The sequence below is a fragment of the Pogona vitticeps genome, chromosome 3 (assembly GCF_051106095.1).
Source record: "Pogona vitticeps strain Pit_001003342236 chromosome 3, PviZW2.1, whole genome shotgun sequence".
NCBI classification, from domain to species: Eukaryota; Metazoa; Chordata; class Lepidosauria; order Squamata; family Agamidae; genus Pogona; species Pogona vitticeps.
Genome location: NC_135785.1, coordinates 167,204,255 through 167,227,427, shown reverse-complemented (window position 1 = coordinate 167,227,427; position 23,173 = coordinate 167,204,255). Strand labels below are relative to the sequence as shown.

The 23,173-nt window shown below is 38.9% G+C and overlaps 1 protein-coding gene and 1 long non-coding RNA gene across 9 annotated transcripts in view; one reads left to right on the top strand and one right to left on the bottom strand.

The window, feature by feature from the left end:
* Positions 1-23,173, top strand: part of LOC144588494 (uncharacterized) — a 394,222-nt gene that overhangs the window by 48,538 nt on the left and 322,511 nt on the right. The gene's annotated exons all lie outside the window — the stretch shown is intronic.
* Positions 1-23,173, bottom strand: part of TFDP1 (transcription factor Dp-1) — a 30,078-nt gene that overhangs the window by 1,549 nt on the left and 5,356 nt on the right. For 4 of the 8 annotated variants that reach the window (XM_020784058.3, XM_020784057.3, XM_020784059.3 and 1 more), the window contains exons 3-11: positions 14,811-14,877; positions 12,155-12,261; positions 10,086-10,207; positions 8,706-8,871; positions 5,474-5,620; positions 4,046-4,114; positions 3,665-3,816; positions 2,908-3,074; positions 662-743 (exon numbers count right to left, since the gene is read on the bottom strand). In XM_020784058.3, coding sequence (XP_020639717.1) covers positions 662-743; positions 2,908-3,074; positions 3,665-3,816; positions 4,046-4,114; positions 5,474-5,620; positions 8,706-8,871; positions 10,086-10,207; positions 12,155-12,261; positions 14,811-14,877 — 1,079 coding nt within the window. The remainder of the gene's footprint in view (positions 1-661; positions 744-2,907; positions 3,075-3,664; positions 3,817-4,045; positions 4,115-5,473; positions 5,621-8,705; positions 8,872-10,085; positions 10,208-12,154; positions 12,262-14,810; positions 14,878-23,173) is intronic. The other 4 variants (XM_078391453.1, XM_020784060.3, XM_078391452.1 and 1 more) reach the window with 1 other exon arrangement.

Genomic DNA, 23,173 nt, shown 5'->3' with positions numbered 1-23,173 from the left:
AGGAATCTGCCTGACACACACCTTGCTCCCAAAAATATATATTTACATTTTATGTACCATATATTTGTCAATAGAATGAAATCATTCTATTGGCAATATTTATAAACTGGTAAATACAACAGTTCTGAAGCAAGCATTTACACATGCATGTGTCTTAATATGCTTCATCACTGAAGAAAAAGTGAAGACCCCTTAACATGATTTAGCTTATTTCAAAATATAAATGTTGTCAAACAGGGAGGGAACAGGATCTATTCCCAACCATCCCAGAATGCAGGACACATAAGAATGTGATCAAGTTACAGGAAGTCCTATTTTGATTGAATATCAGGAAAAACCTCCTAAGTGTTAGAACTGCATGACAATGGAATTAATTATTTAAAGAGGTAGTGAGTTCTCAAGTGCTGGAGGCGTTCAAGAGAAAATTATAGACAACCATCTGTCAGATATACCTTGATTTTGATTCCTGCATTGAGCAAGGGGTTGAACTCAAAGGCCTTATAGGCCCCTTCCAACTCCATTATTCTATGATTTTATGAAGTGAGAATACCTTTCTGGTGATTAAATATTTGACCAATTAAGTTTAAATTTCCCAGTCTAAGTATATATAAAACTATGTGGGCTCTATAGACTTCAATCATAAAGAGCAAATTCATCTAACCTGTTTGAAAATCTTGTCCCATTTGAAGCTGAACCTGATGTGGATGAGACATACACACTGCTGATTGATCCCTGAGCCATTTCTGTAAAACAAAAGCATTATGAATTCTGCAATATTCATTCTTTACCAAATACAAATCTATGCCTATAGATATGTTTAAAATATACTTTACCTATAGTTATGGGATACTTATGTTAAATACATGTTTTACTTCTGCCATTTTTAATAGCCATTCAGGTTCTCACTTAAATAACAAGACACTGAATAATCACTAAAGGGTAAAACAGTAAGCAAAATAGGAAAAGAAATATAACCCCAGAAAAATGGGACACAGACTAACATTATTATTGCCTCACCATATTTTAATGAAGTAAACAAATTTTGGAAAAGAGTTGGACTGCAGATAAAAATGATAGCTTTCTTTTATTATGAAAATATTTGTAATTCACAAAAGGTAACCACTACAGAAAAATAATAAACTGAAAATGTATCTGCTTTGTTTATTGAATAACATTTATTCTATCAGTTAGTAGATACAAATCAACTACTATTTTTGGCTTTGTAGAACCATGGTTAGAAGTGGAGAGAGCAGGACCGATGCTGTATACTTTGATTATCAACATTGCTTTTGCATAGGGTTGTATGTTGCCTATTTGACAATGATCAAAAAACAAATGAATATCTACATCATTTTGTTGTCCTGCAACAAAGCAAAGATAGAAGTGAGTGGAGAGGTCAACAATTCAAACCCCCTGCAAAAGTAGAAAATTCATAGGTCAAACATCCATGACAGTCTTCTAACCTTTGTTTAATAATCTTCAGTGAGGTCTACCATCTTCTGAGATACTCACCCCAATTTTGAATAGTTTTCCATAATATTTAATGAAAATCGCCTTTCTTGAATTTTGAAGCTTGCATCCCACCCACTGGAGCTGCACAGAACAAGCTCATTCCATCTTCTCCATTCAAATATTTGAAGACGGCTATCATAACATTTAATCTTCACTTCTCCAGGTTAAGATACCCAAATGACTTCACAGATCCTGGTTTCCAGACCCTTTCCTCCTCTTGTTGACTCACCAGACATATTCTAGCTGTGCATTTTTCTTAAAACGCATTGTTCAGAACTGTACACAGCACTCTGGGTTAAGCTGTCTGAAGCAGGATACAGTGGTACCATTAACTTCCCCTGATCTAAACACTGTACTTCTGTTTTTCTGTCTAAATGCAGACCTTCAGTTTCTTGTGTTACAACTTATTTCATTTGCTTTGGCCCAGCTCTTCAACTCACTAAGGTCATTTTGAATCTTGACTGTTTTCTCAAATATGAACTCTTCCTTGTTTGATGTGACACACCAATTTGGTCAGCATTCCTTCTATACCTTTGCTAAAGTCACTTAATGTTGAACAACACTGAGCTCACAACAGAACCCTATCCATCCCTTCTCTCCATGATAAGTTCTCTCCCAATATGGTTTTTATCAACTAGCTGCAAATCTAACAGCTACAAATCCAACTAACATTATCTGGTCCACATTTCACCTGCTCAGCCACAACAATACCATGAGGGATTCTGTCAAAAGTCTAGATGAAATCAAGACACACTATACATTCACAGCATTTCCCAGATCAACCAAATTTGAGATTACGTTGGCATTACATCTGTAAATTCTGTTAATACACCTGGATGCAGTTCATCTGGCCTTGGATACCTGAATCTATTTAAAGCAGCTAAGTATTCCTGTACCACCTCTTCACCCATTCTGCACAGCAACTCTCCTCTCTGCCTTCTTCATTCTACTCACACTAGGATGAGCACAATTTTCCTTTGGAGAAAACAGAGGGATACTGTTCTGCCTTCTCTCACGCTCTAACACTTCTCCTTTCCACACTGTAGATCTATCACTTCCTTGTCTTGCACCTCCCTCACTTTTTGTTATTCTTAACCTTTCTTGCCTATCTCCGAGTGCATGCTGAGTTTGAGTGCATGTTGAGCTTTTCTCTTATCCTTCAAACCACAAATATTGGCTATTCATTTGTACTCTTCCCCCTCTTTCCATTTGCTATACAGTTCCTTTCTAAATCTTAGCCCATCTGAGAGCTCCCTATGCAGCCAGCCCGGTTTCTTCAGACCCTCCCGCACTTCCACTGTACAGTGCAATTGTGTCTGTCAGGTTCCACAGCAGCAGTTTTCTTCTCAACTGCTATTTCAAATATAAAATGAGAAGTATTTTGTAGAACCTTACCTGTCACATATGGTTCGAGAGCTTTAGGAACTAAGCTCCTTGCACTTTTTAAGTCCTCTGCTGAACAACTACCAGATTCCAACCCAAAGGCCATTCCCATACGCTTCAACACTTCTATATCATCGTGTATTTCAAATGCATTGTCAAAATTAAATAGATACTCAAACCTGCAGGAAGAAGAAATCAGGAAGTGTCACATATACGTCTTGACCTACTGCCTCAAAAGCCTATCCTCTCATTCTTGAATATTTTAAGGCTACAGGAAACAGCCTAGAACAGAGCAGCACTGGACCTTATTGTCAGAGACTGTGAAGCTCTACATAAATTAATAATCAGCTAAATGCACAGCACACAAAACCAACTATAATCCTATCTATCTATCTCTACAGTATATACAGTATATCTATATATATCTATCTATATATCTATCTCTATATATAAAATAAAAGTATCAGATTAAAAAATTCCCCCATTCTCCCTCCTTGCCTTGCAACTGTGGCAGAAATTGTCTCTTGGACATTTTATTTTGAATGTGTCATGTCATTCTTGCTTGAAAAGAGGATGCCAAGCACTCTTATTTTGTGCTATCCATCATTTCTGCTGCTTGTTTGTTAAAGTGGTGATCCTGAAAGTGCCCTTCGAAGGGAGTACATATACTCCCTTTAATGAAATTTGAACTCTACATTTCATCAATATTTTTTTTAAAAAAATCAATCTCTCTTCTTTTCGTATCTTTCTCTTCCTACCAACAACTTACTTGTCATTAGAAATACTGCAGTCAATCACAGTCTTCTTGCTGGTGTTCACAATGATAAATGGCAAGTGAATGACAGAATTAGAAGCTGGTGGTCTGTTTGCTTGCTGTTCTGCTTGACGATTTCGCTGAACAAGGTTTTTGAAGGCAATTTGCTGTAAAGACATTTTTTAAAAGAATGAGTGAAAATTTGACTATTTTTGAGCATTTCAATACTCTGAATAGGAAGTAAACTGAAACTGCAAACTGAATTAAAATCAATGCCTCCTTATTCCACTTATGATGGAATTAATACTTCAGCATTAGAGATCTTATCTGAACGCATCAGGAAACTGATATAGCACAAATGAATTTGCCGATGTGGTCAGCATTATGTAACCATACCTGAAGAATTAGTTCTTGTAACTGTGACTGTTTTTGCTTTATTCTTTCAAGTCTTCTCTGTCTTTCCACCTTAACAAACAAGGGAATGTCATTACAGATGAGTCTGGCTACTGTACGTTTTGATCGATTTTAATAATGCACTGGTGACCGGTATGAAATGAAAAGGTCTACATATAAATTAAGATCCAAAGAAATCATTGAAATCATTTCTGCATGTCTAAATTTTTACATTTGTTTTAAAAAACAAAGAAGTACCCATGACAAATATCAAACTATTTTTGAAGAGAAGTTTCAAAATCAGTTAGCAATATGGCACAAGAATCAGCTGTTGCACTTTTTAAAACACCTGAGTCATCAATCATGCTGAAACAGATCTCTGATACCATTGTTTTTATTTCTCCACAACCACAAAGGCATTATCCACCGACAACCTATTAGAAATGCTCTCTGCACTCCCTCCCTCACTCCCTGGCCATACAAAATGCCCTTTTAAAATCTTCAGGATTTGAACATCCAGAGCTCCACTGCCACTGAATGAAATATAGTCCTTTTTATAAGGTATCTAATAATTATTATTCAATTACTGTTTTTCAAGAAAAAACAATTTCTTATAATGACACCATCCATTAGAGAAAAATTGACAGAATCTACCTCTGTGTTATTCTTGCCCTGTATGCCTAGGTTCTGTTTACTTATGAATACAGTGGTGCCTCACATTACGAGTGCTCAGTTTTATGACGAAATCACTTTATGTTGAAGGTTTTGCGATCGCAAAACAATGTTTCCTATGGGGGAATTTCACTTTGCGACGATCGGTTCCCTGCTTCGGGAACCGATTCTCACAAAGCAATGATTTTCGGCCAGCTGATCGGCGGTTTCAAAATGGCCGCCGGGTAAAAAACATGGCTCCCCGCTCTTTTCTGGGACGGATTCCTCGCTGCACAGGCAGCGAAAATGGCTGCACTATGGAGGATCTTCGCTGGACGGTGAGTTTCAAGCCCCTAGGAACGCATTAATCGGGTTTTAATGCGTTTCTATGGGCTTTTAAATTTCGCATTACAATGTTTTCGTTTTACAGTGATTTCGCTGGAATGAATTAATGTCGTAATGTGAGGCACCACTGTAGTTCATGGAAAGTAAATCAAACTTCCTGGAACATGAAAGTTGGCAGATCCATTCCATTCAACATACTCATATGCCTCTTATAAAACTGAGCAATTACACAATTCTTTTCAAGTTAAAAAATACATATAACCTAAGACTGGCACATAAGCAGAATAATTTCTACCACTTGAAATCCAACTAATGCTGAACTAAAGGGAAGCCACAAATTTAGACAAGTCGAAGAATCTGCTCATCCATAGTATTCAATTACAATACATATTAAGAGACTAATACTGCAAATGAAAAGCATTCACCATATTTTACCTCTAAATTTTGACACTCCTGAGCTGAATTAGTAGGTAGGCCAATCCATTTGATTTCTTTCTTCTCCTTGGAAATAATGTTCATGGCCATAAGAACATTTAAGGCATCATAGACACGGCGTCTAATATTTTTCTGATCATAAGCCTGCTGTAAACAGATTAGATTAGAAATATCAGAACATCCTTGATTAAACTATTTTACATTTTTTATTTTACTTTTTTTTTCAGAGTAAATAGTACAACTGAGGAACTGTGACAAGTGTTATCAGTTACTTCAATTCAGGTTGTTTTACAAACATGACCTGGAATAACTGATACAACTTTATGCATGAATGGTTGCAAAGGACAAGGACAAGGACTGTGAAGTGTGTGCTTAGAACAATGAGCTTCCAGATATCGAGAACAATGGAGGTGACTTGGGTAAGTTGAGAAGCAGAGATTTGAGTGACAACGTCTTTAGACATGTAACAATAGCAATACTCCCATGGTGACAGCTGGACTGCTATCATGACATTTATGAAGATCTGGAAATCAATGAACAGGTCTCTCAAATGTTACCTGTTCTATGCACAGGGGCATCTACATAGGTGAAGCTGAAGCATCACAATTAACAGACAGGATGGGGATGCAGGGAAGAGGGGTTAGGGTTGTGCGGCACTAGAAAACATTTGGGGACAAACCAGAATTGTCTAAACGGACATGCTCTATTTCAACCAGAACCGTAACAGTTGGCAACTAACATAAAAATGTGGCAGAGCAGCTCTTAAGATAAATCTTGGAGGAAAGTTGACACAAATCACAAAATTTCAAAATTTGGATAGAATTCTCTGCGTAAGACAAGAAATTGTTTCAGACTGTTTAAAAGAGGATAAAGTGGAAATAGATTTCAAGAGTACAGTGGTGCCTCGCATAGCGAGGTTAATCCGTTCCGGATTAACCTTCGCTATAGCGAAACATCGCTAAACGGAAATAAAAAAGCCATAGAAGCGCATTGAACTTTGTTCAATGCGTTCCTATGGCTTTAAAACTCACCGTTAAGCGATCTTCCTCCATAGCGCTGCCATTTTTGCGCCCTCGGTAAGCGAGGGCAGGGCGCGAAAATGCAGCGCGGACCTTCCGGCGGCCATTTTGGAACCGCCGATCAGCTGTTCTTCCCCGCTTCGTTATGCGATATTCACTAAGCGAATCGCTTAGCGAATATCGCAAAGCGAAAAAACGCCATAGAGGCCATCGCTGAGCGAATGCTCCAGCGATGGCCCAGAGCCCCTCGTTAAGCGATTTAATCGCTCAGCGGGGCGCTCGTTAAGCGAGGCACCACTGTACATTAAAGCATGACAGTGGACTAGAGAAACCAAAGGGCCACCAGACAAAAGTATACAAGTTGGAGCCATCTAGAGAGGAACAATGAATGTACATTATGTGTAAATAGCAGAAGTCTCCAGGCCAAGTTGGATTAGCTGGCATCAAGATTCCCTCTAAGGAAGGGGTCCGAGAAGGTCCATGGCCTGGGCCAGACCGGGCCACAGAGTCAGATCTGCCACCACTCCCCGCATGCCCTCCTGCACCCCGCAGAGCCCCTTCATGCATGTGCGCACACACAAAAGCACCCCCCACTCCTTTGTGAGTGCCCCCCGTCCTTTGCGCATGCACACAAGTGTGTGCGCCTCCACAAGCACTGCCCATGCTCCTTTGCATGTGCACATGTCCCGCCTTCCCCAACCGGTCCGTGGAGTTTAAAAGGTTGGGGACCACTGCTCTAAGGTGCTTGTCTGTGTAAGCGTGCATGACTCCACCCCCTCCACGCAGGGCTCCTCCTCCATGCACCCAAAGCCATCATTTCCAGCCCCTTTGATTCCAGCTGCAACAGAACTCGGGGGTGGGGTGGGGTGGAGTGGAGTCACACGTGCAAGGGATGGAGCCCCACCCAGTAGGGCTAAAAATTAGAGGAAACGTTGGCTGGCACACTTGGTTTTCAAAGAGAACACAAATATGATGGGCAAAATGGAAACGAAGTTGTGGAAATAAACAAAGGGGGATGACAATGTCATATTCAAATGCAAGCTGTGTAGAAGGAGAAAAAAGGGCAAACTAACAGTTGTGGCACTGCACATGAAAGAGGGCAAACAGATCCAAAAAAAGCTGAGATGGTGCAAACATGACATAAAGCTATAAATAATGTTGCATCATGGGAGATTTGGGACAAATTAAAAGAGGTACCTTCACACAATGCACAGCTTAACACAGATAGCTTTAAAAGAAGGCTAGACAACTGCATGGTAGATAAGCTACCAGTCACTGATACAACTCACTGCTTATTGATTATAACAACTCTACATTACCTTCAGTTTTATGGCACTGCACCTCTGAATATCAGTTACTAAGAAACACTAACAGGTTGGTGCAAATATCCTCATGTTCTGACTATGGACTACTCCTTGGCGTCTGATGGCCAGCATGCAAATAGAACGCTAAACTAGGTAGTTTTTAAGTCTGGTTTTTCTTATGTTCTTATTGGTATCAAAATAGGTCTTATTTATTTTATTTATTTAATTTATATACTGCCCATTTGGCAGCCAGGGTCACTCTGACTGGTTTACAACAAACAAACAAGCAACACAATAACAAAATAATATCAATCTCGATACATTTGGGGGGCACAAATGCCAGGTCAGTCAAAGGGAAAACATCAGCCCATCCAGGACCTGATCCTGGAGGAACAGGCTGACCTGGCCTGTACAGTGGACCCTCAACTTACAGACGGCTCCACTTACAGACTTTTCGAGTTACAGACTTCTCTGGCCGCAAAATTTAGGTTCGACTTGCAGCCGGAGACTCGACCTACAGGCCGGAAAAAAAACCCAAAACGGAACAAAAATGGTCGATTACAGATTAATCAGTTTTCAATACGTTGTAGGTCAATGGAGCCTCGACCTACAGACTTTTCAACCTGCAGCCACTGTTCCAATACGGATTAATTCTGTAAGTAGAGGGTCCACTGTATGACTGGCTGGATGAAGTTGGGGGAGGAGTTGCAGCAGCAACAGGCCAGACCTGGGGGGGGGGGGAGCTGCAGTAGTCTATCCTAAGACAGGACAAAAAGCAAACAGTAAATATTGAGCCCACAATGAGGCACTGCAATACATGAAAAGCTTTTATGGTGGATGTTTACAGCTATGCAAAATCAGTAATCATTTGACTGCCTCCTAATGTATTCAGAACATGAATATATTTACCGATTCATTTGGTGAGATGTGAGCATCTGCTGTACTGAATTCTGCCACTAACTCATCTGCTACCTCATTATATGAGGTAGTTCCTTTCCTCTGAACCTTCTCACAAACCTTCATAGAGAAGTGCCGCAAACCCTTGCCATTCTTCTCTCCCTTTTTATTTCGCTTCCTATAAATACAGATACAATGAGCTAATTATATACGCAATTAACAAATATGTGATTTGGGTAACTTAAAATGTAAACAGGACAACAAATATTCCAAACCATAGTGTCACTGAATCCTTTTTAAACAAACACTGCATTAAAATTATCTATGGCAGTCCAAATGAAAAAACTGTGATTTTGCTAGGATTGTTATTTTTATAATACTGTTTTTAGGTACACATGAAGAGTCTTCTGTTCCATGGATCTTCTGTATAGAGAACAGTTCAGAAATATTTAAAAATGAAACATATATATAATATAAAATAAGCATAACAAGAGTATTAAATGCTTTGGGCAGAATCCTCTCATTTCTACCACTCACACAATGGTTCAAATTAAGCAAGCTTCTAGCTTCTTCATAGGCTCAGCAAGCAAATATGCATTACCCCTTGTGCACACAGAAGCCCTTTGCTTTAAATGGACAATCACTAGCTCACATAGAGCACTGTGCCCATGGACAGTTTCTCTACATTTTTCTTAACAGAATGTTGGTTGTTGTTTCAGTAAACAAGACTAACTGGTTTGCCCAGCCAGATCAGGACCATACACATAACATGAACCATTCCAAGCTGAAGAAACTTCTTTCTGATACTAATACAGTGGTGCCCCGCATAGCGATGATAATCCATGCAGCAAAAATTGTTGCTATACGGAACAAAGAAGCCCATAGGAATGCATTAAAACACATTTAATGCGTTCCTATGGGCAAAAAACTCACAGTTCTGCGAAAATCCTCCATGCGGCCGCCATTTTCGCTGCCCGGTAAGTGAGGAATCTGGGCAAAAACACAGCGGGCAGCCATTTTATTTACCCGGCGGCCATTTTGGAACTGCCGATCAGCTGTTAAAAAAACATCACTATGCAAAAATCGGTAAGCGAAACACTTACCAATTATCGCAAAGCGATGTTTTACCATTAGAAACATTGCAATGTGATTGCTTTTGCGATTGCAAAAAACACATTGCTATGCGGATCTGTCGTTAAACGAATCGCTCGTTATGCGGGGCACCACTGTACTTACTTGAGGAAAAAAGTAGAGTCCAAATAGCTGTCAAATTACCAAAATAATTAGATACGTTATACAACAGCTAAATTAAACAGATACAGTTGTTAGAAAGATATGTCCATTTTGTAAACATTTCTGTCAAGCTTTTATAAATAACTGAATTTTACTCACCCTGCAGACCAAGGCGAAGAATCTGCAGTCTGGTTTTGTGATACAAAGTGTGTATTGGGTGTATGCGGACTTCCTACCAAAATAGTATTGGGGGCTGATGGTCTTTGAGGTGTACCAATCACCTATAATTAATTTTAAAAAATCTTTACAATAATGTCACTCGTTATATGATTTCATTAGCTTCCACAACCCTCATAAGATGTAAAAAACAAAGAAATCCAAAAACACCCCAAAGGAAAGGAAAAACTTGCACTGAGTTTTGCACTTTTGTCTCATCCTACATAAATTCTAACATGCTGAGGGATTAGCAGTAGGGGATAGAACTTAAGTTAAATGTACATTCCATCAAGTATTCTAGTGGCCTCTGAACAGAGTCAAGCTAAGGACAACCCTTTCCTTTTGCTTTTCAGCATCACAGTTTGAAAATAAAATAAAAATAATATAAAATCCATTATTTTACTACCCCCAATGCCTGTTTTGAGCCTTGGAGAAAAGGAAACTGCTTTACGAAGTTTTGAAAAACCCACTTTCCACAGCATCAAAACCTTTCTTTTGCCTTTGCTCGCTCCCTTCCCTATAATCTTATCTACCTACCCTCTCCCCCTTTTAATCTACTTATTTCCAAGCAGATCCCATCAGTAGTCCCAGGAAGTTACCGTATTTTTCCGTGTATAAAAGGATACTTTCCCCTAAAATCATTAGAGAAAAAATTGATGGTCGTTTTATACACGGAAGGAGGTGGAGGCAAAGGAGCAGCCGCGCTTAGCTGCCTCTGCCGCCCGATTGCCTCCCCCAGTGCGACTTGCCAGGGCTCACTTCCAGCTCATGTCGCCGCCTTGTTCCCTGCCTGAAGGGAGCCCGCAAGTGGCACTGGGGGAGGCGATCCAGCAGCGGAGGCAGCAGCAGCAGCAGCAGGAGACGGAGACAAAGGAGCAGCTGCACTCGGTCTCCTCTCGCTGCCGCCACATCACCTCCTCCAAAGCCACTCACGGGGTCCCTTCGGACAGGGGACAAGGTGGCGACATGAGCTGGGAGTGAGCCCCGGCAAGTTGCACTGGGGGAGACAATCGGGCAGTGGAGGCAGCAGCAACAGGAGATGGAGGCAGAGGAGCAGCCATGCTGGGCCGCCCCTTGCGGCTGCCCATTGACTGCTCCTCTGCCTCTGGCAAGGGACAAAATTAGTGGTCATCTTATATATTGGGGGGATTGCATACATGGAAAAAATGGTAATGTTAAAGTTTTGGTGGGGGACAAATAAGTTCCCTCTATGTGGGGAATTTATCTCCTACAAAAACGCCAGAGGATCTTGGCTGGCTGTTCTCACAAGAAGCATGCTAAGGATTCAAATTCCCAGCCCCACCATATCCAGGTACTCTACGTCAGAGGTCGTCAACGCCCGGTCAGCGGCCCGGTGCCGGTCCGTGGCCTGAGCTGGACTGGGCTGTGGAAACTGACCTCCCCCTGCACGCACTTACCTCCCTACAGCTGCTTTGCGCATGCATGCCAGTGCTGGTGTGGGCACTCCCCCACCCCTTCATGCATGCGCCTGAGTGAAGGGGTGGGCGGGCAGGCGCTCCTTTGCATGCGCAAAAGGGTGGGGGAGATCTAATGACAGCGCTGGTGCACACACTCCCTTACCGCTTCATGCATGCGCCCAAGCGAACACGGGGGGGGGGTGCCCCGTCTTCCTCAGAGGCTCAGCTAATCCACAGTCCCAAAAAGGTTGGAGAACCTTACTCTAAGTCACTAGACTATACCAGTTACTTTGGAGACAAGTTTAAAACAGGCAGTGTGAACTACAAGTACCTTAAAAGAAGTAGGGGAAATTAATCTGTACATTACAAAGTATTACAGTCAGGTGAATCCAAGAGCTTTGTGTAAATATACATACAAACAATCAATCTAAGCCTTCATTTTATTTCAGCATCTCCATCTTGTATTACCTTGACAACAGAGTTATTTCTTTGTACTCTACACATCTGCACACTTTTTATTTGCTATCTTGATGCTGAAAACATTATTACATAGAATTACAATCAATTTGCAGGATTTTCTCATTAATATCTTACCACTTGCTGTGCAATGTTGACATTAGACTGTCCAAATGTCTTCGGCAGGAGCTGTTTTCCAAGTGTGTTTACTGTTGAAGGATGAACAGCTACTAATGAAACAACACCTAAAATAACAAAACAACCAAAAGTCAATAAATGATAATTATCACATCAGGCATTTTAAAAAAATTATCTTTCAACGTTTAATCCAGTTCTACTGTAAAAGGTACATACGGGTGACTTCATTTCATCAGTCAACCTTTTATTGAGGGAAAGGTATTCAAGATCAATGTGTTATAAAAGCCATATTGCACAAGTTGAGGACACCAAAGTGAATGTATATAAAGATTTGTACCTAGTCACTTCTGAAATGGCTTGGATGTTGCAGTCAAAGTTTATCTTTCATCCATATCTAACACAGGTTAATTTCTCTGACACACTAGCTTAAATGAGAAAACAAACACCTGCCTTCATTCAAAAGATTAACAGCAAGTTAAATTTTGTTACCACAGTGGTAAAAACTTCCACATCCATTTCCTAGCCAGTACTTGGACTGCTTGCTTCTTAGTCTCTAAAAGGTATCATATACAGTACAAGAACATTTTGAATGTTCTATTTCCCGCATGACTAGTGCCACCATGTGGTACAAGGCTTCCATCTCTCTCATAGCTCCTACAAGCCCCTTTTCCTATCATAAAGATTAAATCATTCACAAATTTCAATTCCTAAGCCAAGCAGACTCTACAAGATTAAACATGACTAGTAATCATGTGGAACTACAATGAAATCAACTTGTTCATAAATAAGAAGCTAAATGCAAATTGTCAATTTAAATTTTAACGATGCATAATTTCTTACATAAATCTGTGTTTTGTTATTATACTTATATCCTATGTTTCCATTTTTTTAAATTGGCACTAATGCACTAAAACATTGTTAAAAATATATGCAGGAATCTCTCATTCCTGAGGAAGATCATAAAGACAAATTGGCAGGTAATTTAAATATAAATACAAGGATCTTTGTGCAGCTGGTCATGGGATACTCTGCAATTTTTTAAAAAAACAGTACATAGGAGCAATGAATATTATTCATCTCTTCCTGTCTCAGATACTACTTGCCAAATGCTCCCTGGAAATTTCACATTTGTTTTTCTCATTAGCTGAATTCTTCACTCAATTCAGCACAGAATTTCATATAGATGCTATGCATTCCTCTAATCTTACTATTTTCCAATCTCCCTGTTAAAGTTTGCACGTAAGCAAATGAACGTTCAAACAAAGCAAAGCATGCTGCAAAGCAAAGCATACCGTAGTACTGAAAGCATTATCTGGGTGGCTTACAATTTAATTATGCAGACTACACAATGATCTGGGTACTCAAATTTGCTGACCTCAGAAGGATGGAGTTGACTACCTGAGCCTGTTGGGATCGAACTCCGGTTGTGACTAGAGGCCTGACTGCAGTTCTGCAGTTTAACCACTGCACCAGGAGGCTCCTAAGCAGAGGTTACCAGCTTGCAAAACATTTTAGTAATCTTGAATCAGATAAGAGGAGCAGTGGAGAGCTCTGACTCTCCACTTCTCTTCTGGCCTGTTTCTGTTCAATGCTTGGTGTGGAAAAAGATCTCCTTTGCCTACAGGCTTCCAAGCATTCACCTGCATGTAACCCCTTGTTGCCTATACAATTTGTAGTCCAACCATTTGGAGGGCATCAGGTTGAGGAAGGGTGGGATACATAAAGCCTCCTACCTGCTCAGAATAGTGCTGTGACACTAATGGGAGAGGGATACAAACTAAATAAATAAATAAAATTAAATACTGACTTCTAACTATTTGGCTTGTAATTGGGATCTAAATATGAACTGCTTTCCTTGAGGCTAAGAAAATGATTTACTTTATTCTAAACCAAATTATTAACTAGATCAAAATCACTCACAGCACAGATAATGGCACTAAGTGTGATGGAGTGGAGTTTACTTTTCTTCTTGGCTCTTCCACAAACCTGCTTTCAAACCTACTCCTATATTTCTGCAGAGACTGCCTGCTGCTCACTGTGGCAGCTGGCTTGCTAGGAGTGCAAAAGGAGAAATGCTGAGAAATCTGGTTTTCCCAGAACCATTGCTCAGGATTACTGAGATTTTCCACAAACAAGAAAGTATTTTTTTATCAGCTGAAACAAATTTCTGCAACAGATATCATTATCAGAGTTTTGGATTTTTCAAGAAAAAATGATTGTGCTTATGTTTAATTTTAAATATTTCATTTCATTTTAAATCGTAAATCTTTGTTAGAGAGAGAGAGAAAGAGAGAGATGATGCCAGAAAGTTTTAGCAGCTGTCATGATTCCTGATACCTGTGCTGGGCTCTCCTTAATATTTTCCTTACCCATCACTTTCAGAAACATCAGGAAGTAGAATCTAGAAATCCTTTTTAATTTTCTAGTGTTCGCAACCTAATGTCATTTTAAGTACACTGTACAAAAACAAAACTTGCTAGTTAGCACTGCTTAGAGAAATTGGCATAACAACCTCATAAGGCAGCAGTCAGAGCTGATGCCCCGCACTAAACAATATTTCAAACCCAAGGCCTCCTCAAACCTAAAGCTAATCTTGGTAAAGATACAGAACTCCAGTTTATCAAACACAAAGGCCAAAAACTACTAATATGCTTACCTTTCCCTGGACTAAGATTTTGGTCTATAAAAACCTTTAACTCTCCATTAGCTTCAATTAGGCCAGCCTATGAAAAATAAGAAATGTTTATTTCAGTGTGAAGTACTTTATGTAATACTACATTCCTCTAAAAGAAGTTTTAATGTAGAAAGGTCATTACTGCTATGGTACTCAACTCTATGACTTAACAAGGTTCATGCATTTGAAGAATTATTCCTGTTTTAAAAAGTTGTTCTACCACTTAAGTTTATAGAAATCTAAAAGAACACTGTTTATTTTGGAAAAATAAAGAGAAGTGGTAGCTTTGTGCTTTTTACACATGTGCATAGTGAAAAAAACTAAGTACTTATTCGGAATCCTCCCTGATGAAAATTACCTGAACCATTTAAGGGAGAAAACAACAGAGAAAACAACATTAATCCAGCCACTTCAATATATATTTGCAGCAATAAGGGGGAAAAATTAAATTCACCACAAATTAAAATCTAACTAGAAGTATAGTTAATTGTAGTTATATCTTTCCTTATATGAAGGAAATACATATACTTTCCTTATATATACCAAATACTGTACAGTGGTGCCTCGCTTGACGAGGATAATCCGTTCCAGCAAAATCGCTGTAGAGCAAAATCCTCGTCAAGCGAAATAAAAAAGCCCATTGAAATGCACTGAAAACCGGTTCAATGCGTTCCAGTGGGCAAAATATTTCAGCGTCCAGTGAAGATCCTCCATAGGGCAGCCATTTTCCGATGCCTATGCAGTGAAAAATCCGTCCTGAACACAGCGTGGAGCCATTTTGAACAGCTGGCGGCCATTTTGAAAACCCGATGATCAGCTGTTTTGATCGTCGTAATGCAAAGAATCGGTCCCCGAAGCAGGGAACCGATCGTCGCAAAGCGGATTTTGCCCTTAAAACATTGTTTTGCGATCACAATAGCAATCACAAAAACATCGTCGTGAAGCAGATTCGTTGTCAAGCAGGGTAATTGTTAAGCAGGGCACCACTGTATATATTTTCCTTATATATACCGAACAAATTAGTCCAATTAAGAACTAGCATACTTAAGTCTAAGACTTTGTTTTGCTTCTGAGCCCAAAGAGCAATATGAGAAAATAGATAAATAGATAAATGTTTATTTGTAGATTTTGTGATCATGGCAGAATAATACATGAAAAGATGACAGAAAAACCCTTACTATGTAATCGTATACTGTATGTGTTTACTCAGAAGTAAGCACGGTCAAGTTAGAATGAATCCACAAAACACAGGTATAGTAGTCTGGTACCACTTTACTTGCCATAGCTCCATCTCGTGGAAACCCAGACTTTGTAAATGACTGAAGGCTTAAGAGTTCTCTGCTAACAGTTCTGGGGAAGGATACAAGAAGTTCCCAGACAATTTACCACCATTACTGCCAGGATTCTGTACAATGGAGCCATGGCAAATTGATGTAACTGTGCAAATGTTGTACATCAAAAAGATAATGGTTATTTCTAAATTTATGGCAACAAAAAATAGGACTCCATGACATGTACACTTGTCACAAGACCTCATGATGACTAGTACAGTTGTTGTCACAAGGCCACACAGGCATTCAGCCTAGAGGCTAGACCTAGGCTTTGCTACCATAACTAGGACTTCACACCAGGTGCACAGAAAATCTGAATGGCACAGCTATGTACTAGATCTGTACAAGGCTTATCTGGTACCCTGCAGAGTACTGCCAGACAAATCACTGGTAACACACAGAGTATTGCATGAGCTAATCAACTGTGTGTGTGTGTGGGGGTCCTGCAAGTCAGAGTACCAGATGCTCACAAGGCTAAATAGTTAAAAATAATGATATGTCAAATAACAAACAGAAGCACATTATTTTTGATTTCTATAGCTGGAAAACTATGCGTCTCTTGGAGCATTTGTGGAATATGATCCTATGCGCAGGTTCCCATCAGCATTCTGACTGCTACGTTCTGGATCAGCTGTAGTTTCCAAACACTCTTCAAAGGTAGCACATTTCTGGTATGTACCAATAATCCAATCTGAATATAACATGTCACAATGTGCATAACTAATTTCACCAAGATAGAGTTGACACACCAGCCTAAGGTAGCCAAAAGGCACTCCTGGACACAGCTGTCAACTAAGCATCCAGAAGCAAAGCCAAGTCCAGAAATACCCCAACGTTGCAATCCTGATTCTTCAACCAAGGTACTATCCCATCCCATACAGCCTGAACTACTACTACTCTAGTGTTTTTCTTTGACTAGGAATATCTCTCCTTTATCTAGGCAAAGTTTATAGCAATTTTCAGAGTGGCAGCTATACTCATTTGTTTCACAGCCAAAAGAAAAAAAAGAGAAGTATTTTGGCACCTTTAAGACTAACAAATGTTTCAAAGTGAGCCTAGGGACACCAATTCACTTCTTCAAATGCCCCAGTCCTTTCATTTAACATAAAGGGTTTGGTTTTTTGGAGTTCTTTCATTTTGTCTTTTTCCATTAATGTTCTATCTAGCACTCAAGAACTCTTAAAAACTGCACACAAAAAAGTTACAGCAAGGCAGGCAACAGAGAATGAGTCCAAAATTCTTACAAACTACTCTAGAAAAAAAAATGGCCACCCGCTGTTTTCTGGGACGGATTCCTCGCTTACCGGGCAGCGAAAATGGCCGCCGTATGGAGGATTTTTGCTTAAACGTGAGTCTGAAGCCCATAGGAACGCATTGAAGGGGTTTCAATGCATTCCTATGGGCTTTTTATTATCGCATAGTGACAAAATCGCTGCAAAGCGATTATTGCTGCACCGATTATCGTCGCTATGCAAGGCACCACTGTATATGAGAAAGAACAATAATTTTTAAAACCCACCAAAATATACACTTAACAGAAATTAACCAAATTTTAAAAAATCAACCTAACAACCACCCCTAGCGAGGGAACAAAAAATACAAGACAAAAAACATGAAACTAACAAAAATAGAACCCTGTCAGGTCTAGAATTCTGATGACTGAACTTCTCCCTAAACGTCCTACAGAACTTTACATACCTCTAAGGAAAAAAAAAAATCAGAATCCTGTGTTATCACAGCTGGCATTTATTTCAATTAAGGCTTAATTCCAGAATAAAACCAGACAATAATTCCCAATCATTAAAAATTATCTGAGTATGAAGGTATAAATCTTTTCATTGTTGCAATAATTCCAGGCAACACCAGTTTTTCTAATTCCACAAACTTTATATTGCCTCTATGTTCCATAAACACATAAATACTTCAAAAAGTAATTAAAAAGTATTGAAAACATTTTTACAGTTATGAGGAAAACTGTAGACACAAATACTTAAAAATATATGAAAACCAAACTTCAGTTACAAGCAAGTACTGAATTCAGAATTGAATCCAAAATTCAATAGCACAAAAAGGATAATAAAAATATCAAATAGACTATTTTAGTTACATACAGTAAAAATGCAGGAGCTTACAACCTAAAAAGGCACATTGAAACAGCTGAGAATAAACCTTGTAAAAATTAAAGTTCTTTGAAATAAAACATGTCAAAGAACATTACTGTACTTTCTTACCCTCTAACCATATTAAACCACACAAAATAATTCTAAATAATTTTCTCACCCAGTCACACCAACCTTGTGCCAGTTTGCATAAGCCTTTGTGCCAGTCTGTAGAAGAAAATCCATGAAGACTGCTGTTGTGTGTGGCACAGCATGAAGCTGTGTTGACAATTTGAACGTTACATTCCTCTGTATGTACCTTATCTCCCTATATTTATACATTTTTTTCCAGATGTTCATACCTCCCTCTGGTACAGTCTCTTTTCCGGGGCCTGGAGATCCAGGGATCTAGAGACTCAAAAACTTTTTCAATTCGTAGAAATCTTAATTGTTCCCAAATCTACTGTAACTCCAAAGGTTCGTAACTTAAAATCTGGCAAGCTGCCACTATGATGACTAAAATTTTGCAGAGCTTACAGGAATGAATGTTTGCTGCACCTGGACCCTGGAATGCCAGGATACTATGTTGACCAGGTCCTGCAACGTCAAATATTGCACCTCCAAGGAACTGGAACTACAAAGGGTCCAAGATATAGGTTCTTCATATTTACCCACTGCAACATAAATAGCTCAATAATAGACTGTTATTGTACACTGTTTCCCCGAAAATAGGACCTAACTGAAAAGAAGACCTAGCATGATTTTTCAGGATGCTCATAATATAAGCCCTACCCCAAAAATAAGCCTCAGTTAAGTGAAACCCCACTCTCCACCATTGTGCAGCAACCAGAAGATGATATGACTGTATGTAAATATACGTAGATTGTTGTGATTGAAAAAAATAAAGCATCCCCTGAAAATAAGCCCTAATTTGTATTTTGGAGCAAAAATTAATATAAGACCCTATCTTATTTTCAGGGAAACACAACAGTAACCTTGCTTGGCAAGAGAGCCAGCTAACTGTTTTGCAATTACTATAGTAAACATTAGTCAAGCCTCAATTTTAAAACACATTCATTTTCAAGGCTATTTCTTTTATACCCTCTTAATTACTTTAACACTCTATACACACAGAATTTCACATATGGACAACCCATCTTTTATAAATCAGGAAAAGTTAGCAAGGAAATAAAGATAAAGAATACAATCAAAGCCCCACCCCATCCCAGGAGAGATTTCTCTTTCCCCAACTTCATCTCTTCTTCTCTTCCGAATTCAACAGGCAGGCATGGGCAGCATAAGACAAGATGGAGGAGGAGACCAGGAGATAGCACACAAAGAACAACTGAAACAAACACTCTGCTCCCTGCACTCCAACCATTCCAGATACTTTTAGAAGTTCGAAATTCCTGCTCCCCTATTCCTGGATATCCTGACTGGCTCTCACACTATTGGATGAAAAATTTCCCACGCAGTTTAACAGACAAAGGTGAAAGGCTAAACAAAAGAGGGAAACATGAAACACAACACTTTCATGTATTTCTTTCATTTAAATGAATTATCTGTGTTTAAGAACCTCTTTTTGGAAACCGAAGAACACAAGAACAAAATACAGAAAGAAAGAGAGAACCTCTTTCAGTTTTTCCTCTTTGCGTTTACACACACGTCTCATCCCTCATAAGACAATGGAGCCAAGTGCACACTCTGGGAAGGGTGTTTGGTAACCACTCACTCCTAGCACTGGGTTGCTTAGAGCTGTACAATTAAACACTGAACAACACAAGCCCTTGAGAAGTAGGAGTGGATAAGGGCATGTTGGAGAGCCAATATGCTCATATTTGTAATCTGAAAACTGACATACAGCAGGATCCCTGTACAGTATCTTCAGGGATAGGTTCCAAGCCTTGCTCCCGGATGCCAGAAACCACAGAGAGTAGTGAACACGGCCTTTCAAATGCAAATGATGAGGGGGCAGAAGTCAAGGAGCAAGGCCCTAAGGAGTGCTTTGAGCTGCCAGCAACCTGTCCCATTGGAGGAAATGAGGACTCAGCTCCATCCCTTGAAACAGCCACCAGGAGGATGTGCCACTTACTCCCTGGCCTGAACAGGCCGATGGGGGAAAACAATGAAGGGGCTGCTCTTCATTCCAAACCATGATCAGCCACCAGTTTAGTGAAACCACAGTAAATGAAACAGTACTGATTTTATTTTATACAAAGTACATTTCACAGCTTTATTCCCCTAAATTCTACTTATCTAGTAAAGTTTCTCTACATATATTTCAGATTGTTAACCCATTCTCTTATTCCAGAACACTTTTTAAAGAGGAAGAATTAAAGCAGTTTCTTTATTGCAGTTCAGAAGCAATGTTGGGTTCTGTGCTAAAACACACTAACCTAGATATTAATTCCACTGTGATAAATAAGACTGTCAATGTTGTTATGCACTGTCAAGTCATTTCCATCATATGGTGATCCCATAAATGAAAGACCTCCAAATAGTCCTATCATTAATAGCCCTGCTCAGATCTTTATACCTCAACAATGCTATGATTAGGCATTAAAGAATGTTTAACTACAAGAAACATGCAGATTTCTTTCAGAAGTTGCACGTTCTGAATACCAAACTTGCATTGCCTGAACGTCCATGTATCTGAACTTTTCAGTTCAATTAAATTGCTTGTCACAGAGGAAATGTCAAAACAAGGCACAGGAAGAGCTCTTTTTCATTCTTGTTGCATAACTCACAGCCAGCCACAAATGTGCACACTGGTATAAGAGGACCAAAATGTCCCTTTCCCTGTGCCAGTATGAACCACATTTCCTACATTTCACATGGTCTTCTCCACACTTACTCTTTTTAACACTGCATTTATTACAGTAATCTGTCTTTGAACTAAAATGTAGCATTTTTTCCTGATCCTAGAGAGGTAGCTTCTGTAATTTAATAATCCTTCAACTTTTAAAGCATCCCAGGAAAATAAGAACAAAGGCACATGTGAGTCCCTGCCCTGCTATTTCTAAACCACAATGTTACTATTACCTTCAATAGTACAAAATAAGGTACATTTACTGCCTGTCACAACAGATTAAATTTACATTCAACCTCTGAATCAAGTTGAAACAATGAGCCTTACTTTAGACCACTTTATCACTACATGCATGAACAGACATGTTCACTGGGTTTCTGTGAGATTTCCTCCTCTCTTAATGATTTCATTCTGTTTAGGATGAATATCAGTTTGCTTTAACACCCAATTTTACACAATGATGGCTTGCTTAAATAAGATTTTTCTTAAAATAGCAAGCTAGGATATCAGATCATAGAATAATAGTTTTTTTAAAATAAGATTTTTTTTAAAAAAAAAGTAGCAAGATAGGATATCGGATGAGTTCCTGATTTGGCTCAGACTGTAAATCTATTGCACATACCACTAGAAGTAAATGTTGACATTCTGCCTTGTGATCTTAATCATGGTTTGTTGTTGCATCTTGAACTGAGCTTTATTTTTGAATCTCAGTTTGTTTTTCATGAATTTTAACTGTATTTCTATCATTTTATTCATTTATATTAACAGCATATAGTCTACAATTCTTTGTTACAAAGAACTACTAAATAGCTTTATTAATAAAAACAATGCCTTAACTTCAGCATGACACAATTATAAAATACCATCCATGCATGGTTCAGGCACCTCAATTTTTGTCTCATATCCGTCTAGAGTAGACTATACCTTCTATGAACAAATAAGGAATGATTTAATATGTCCCTTGTGCAAAAATTCCAAGGCTACCATGATAAGTGATTGGTTATGAATTGTTTATCAGATTGGAATCTTTAATGCATAAGTTGCTAACTTTTTCCTTTCCGTAATAAGAAAGGCCTATTATAAAAAGATGCTTGGTAACTTGCCATTGCTTTTTAAGAACTTTCTGTGCTCTATATTGTATGTAACTTGGCGGGCATGTATCTGAACATGCCATGGCCATGCTAAACTTATTGACTGATATAAAACAGCAGATGCACTATGAAAATCTACTACATGGCTTTAGCGACCCAGAATCACCAACCAGCACCAACTAGAAACCTATAATATGAATGCTTAGTTCAAATCATGGTGAAGTTCAGGACTGCCCCAAACCCATTTGTGTCTTGAATCTCTTCACCTCCTTATGTCTGTAGTAATTCTGTACTTCTTTTGCTTTGAACAGACCTCCCTATGCTGTGCATAGCTTGCTCTTCAAAGTACAGTATCCAGTTTTAAAGAACTCTGCCATGTGGTATGGGATATGCATATGTGAATGGTTCTTCAAGAAATCTAAGTCCCAAGAGTTCTTTCATGCACTATAATATTTGAGCAGTTCATTGGAATCAAGCGATGTAACATACAGATTTACAAAAACAAATAGCCAAACCTTATCCAAGTCATGGCTTTTTTAGCAGACAAGAAACCCCCTTTTAGTTGCTTAAATGTGTAAGCTTACACAAATCATGGTAAGCATTCAAAATATTACTGACTCTCATTTTCAATATTACATTACATTCCTAAATACATATTTTCTTCCTTTACTGTGGAGGAAAAACTATGATTTTATTCTTGCCATTTAAGATGCAACAGACAATCTTATGTTCCAAGACAGCCTTCTTTTATTTAACAAACAGCAATACATTTATCTTGAAAATCAAGGACATAGCAACTAAAATCAAAACAAACAGCTTTCTCGTTTTATAACATAAAATGTACTAATGTCCTGAACCATGTGCTGAACCTTTTTACAATCAATTTAAATTGGAAGTGTATATAATTCAATTATAAATGTCTCACTAAAAAGGACTCTGCATTTAATACTGAATATTGAAGTCCTGAAGCCTACACTTACTTCAAAAATGTACTATGGCACTCTACACTGAATAC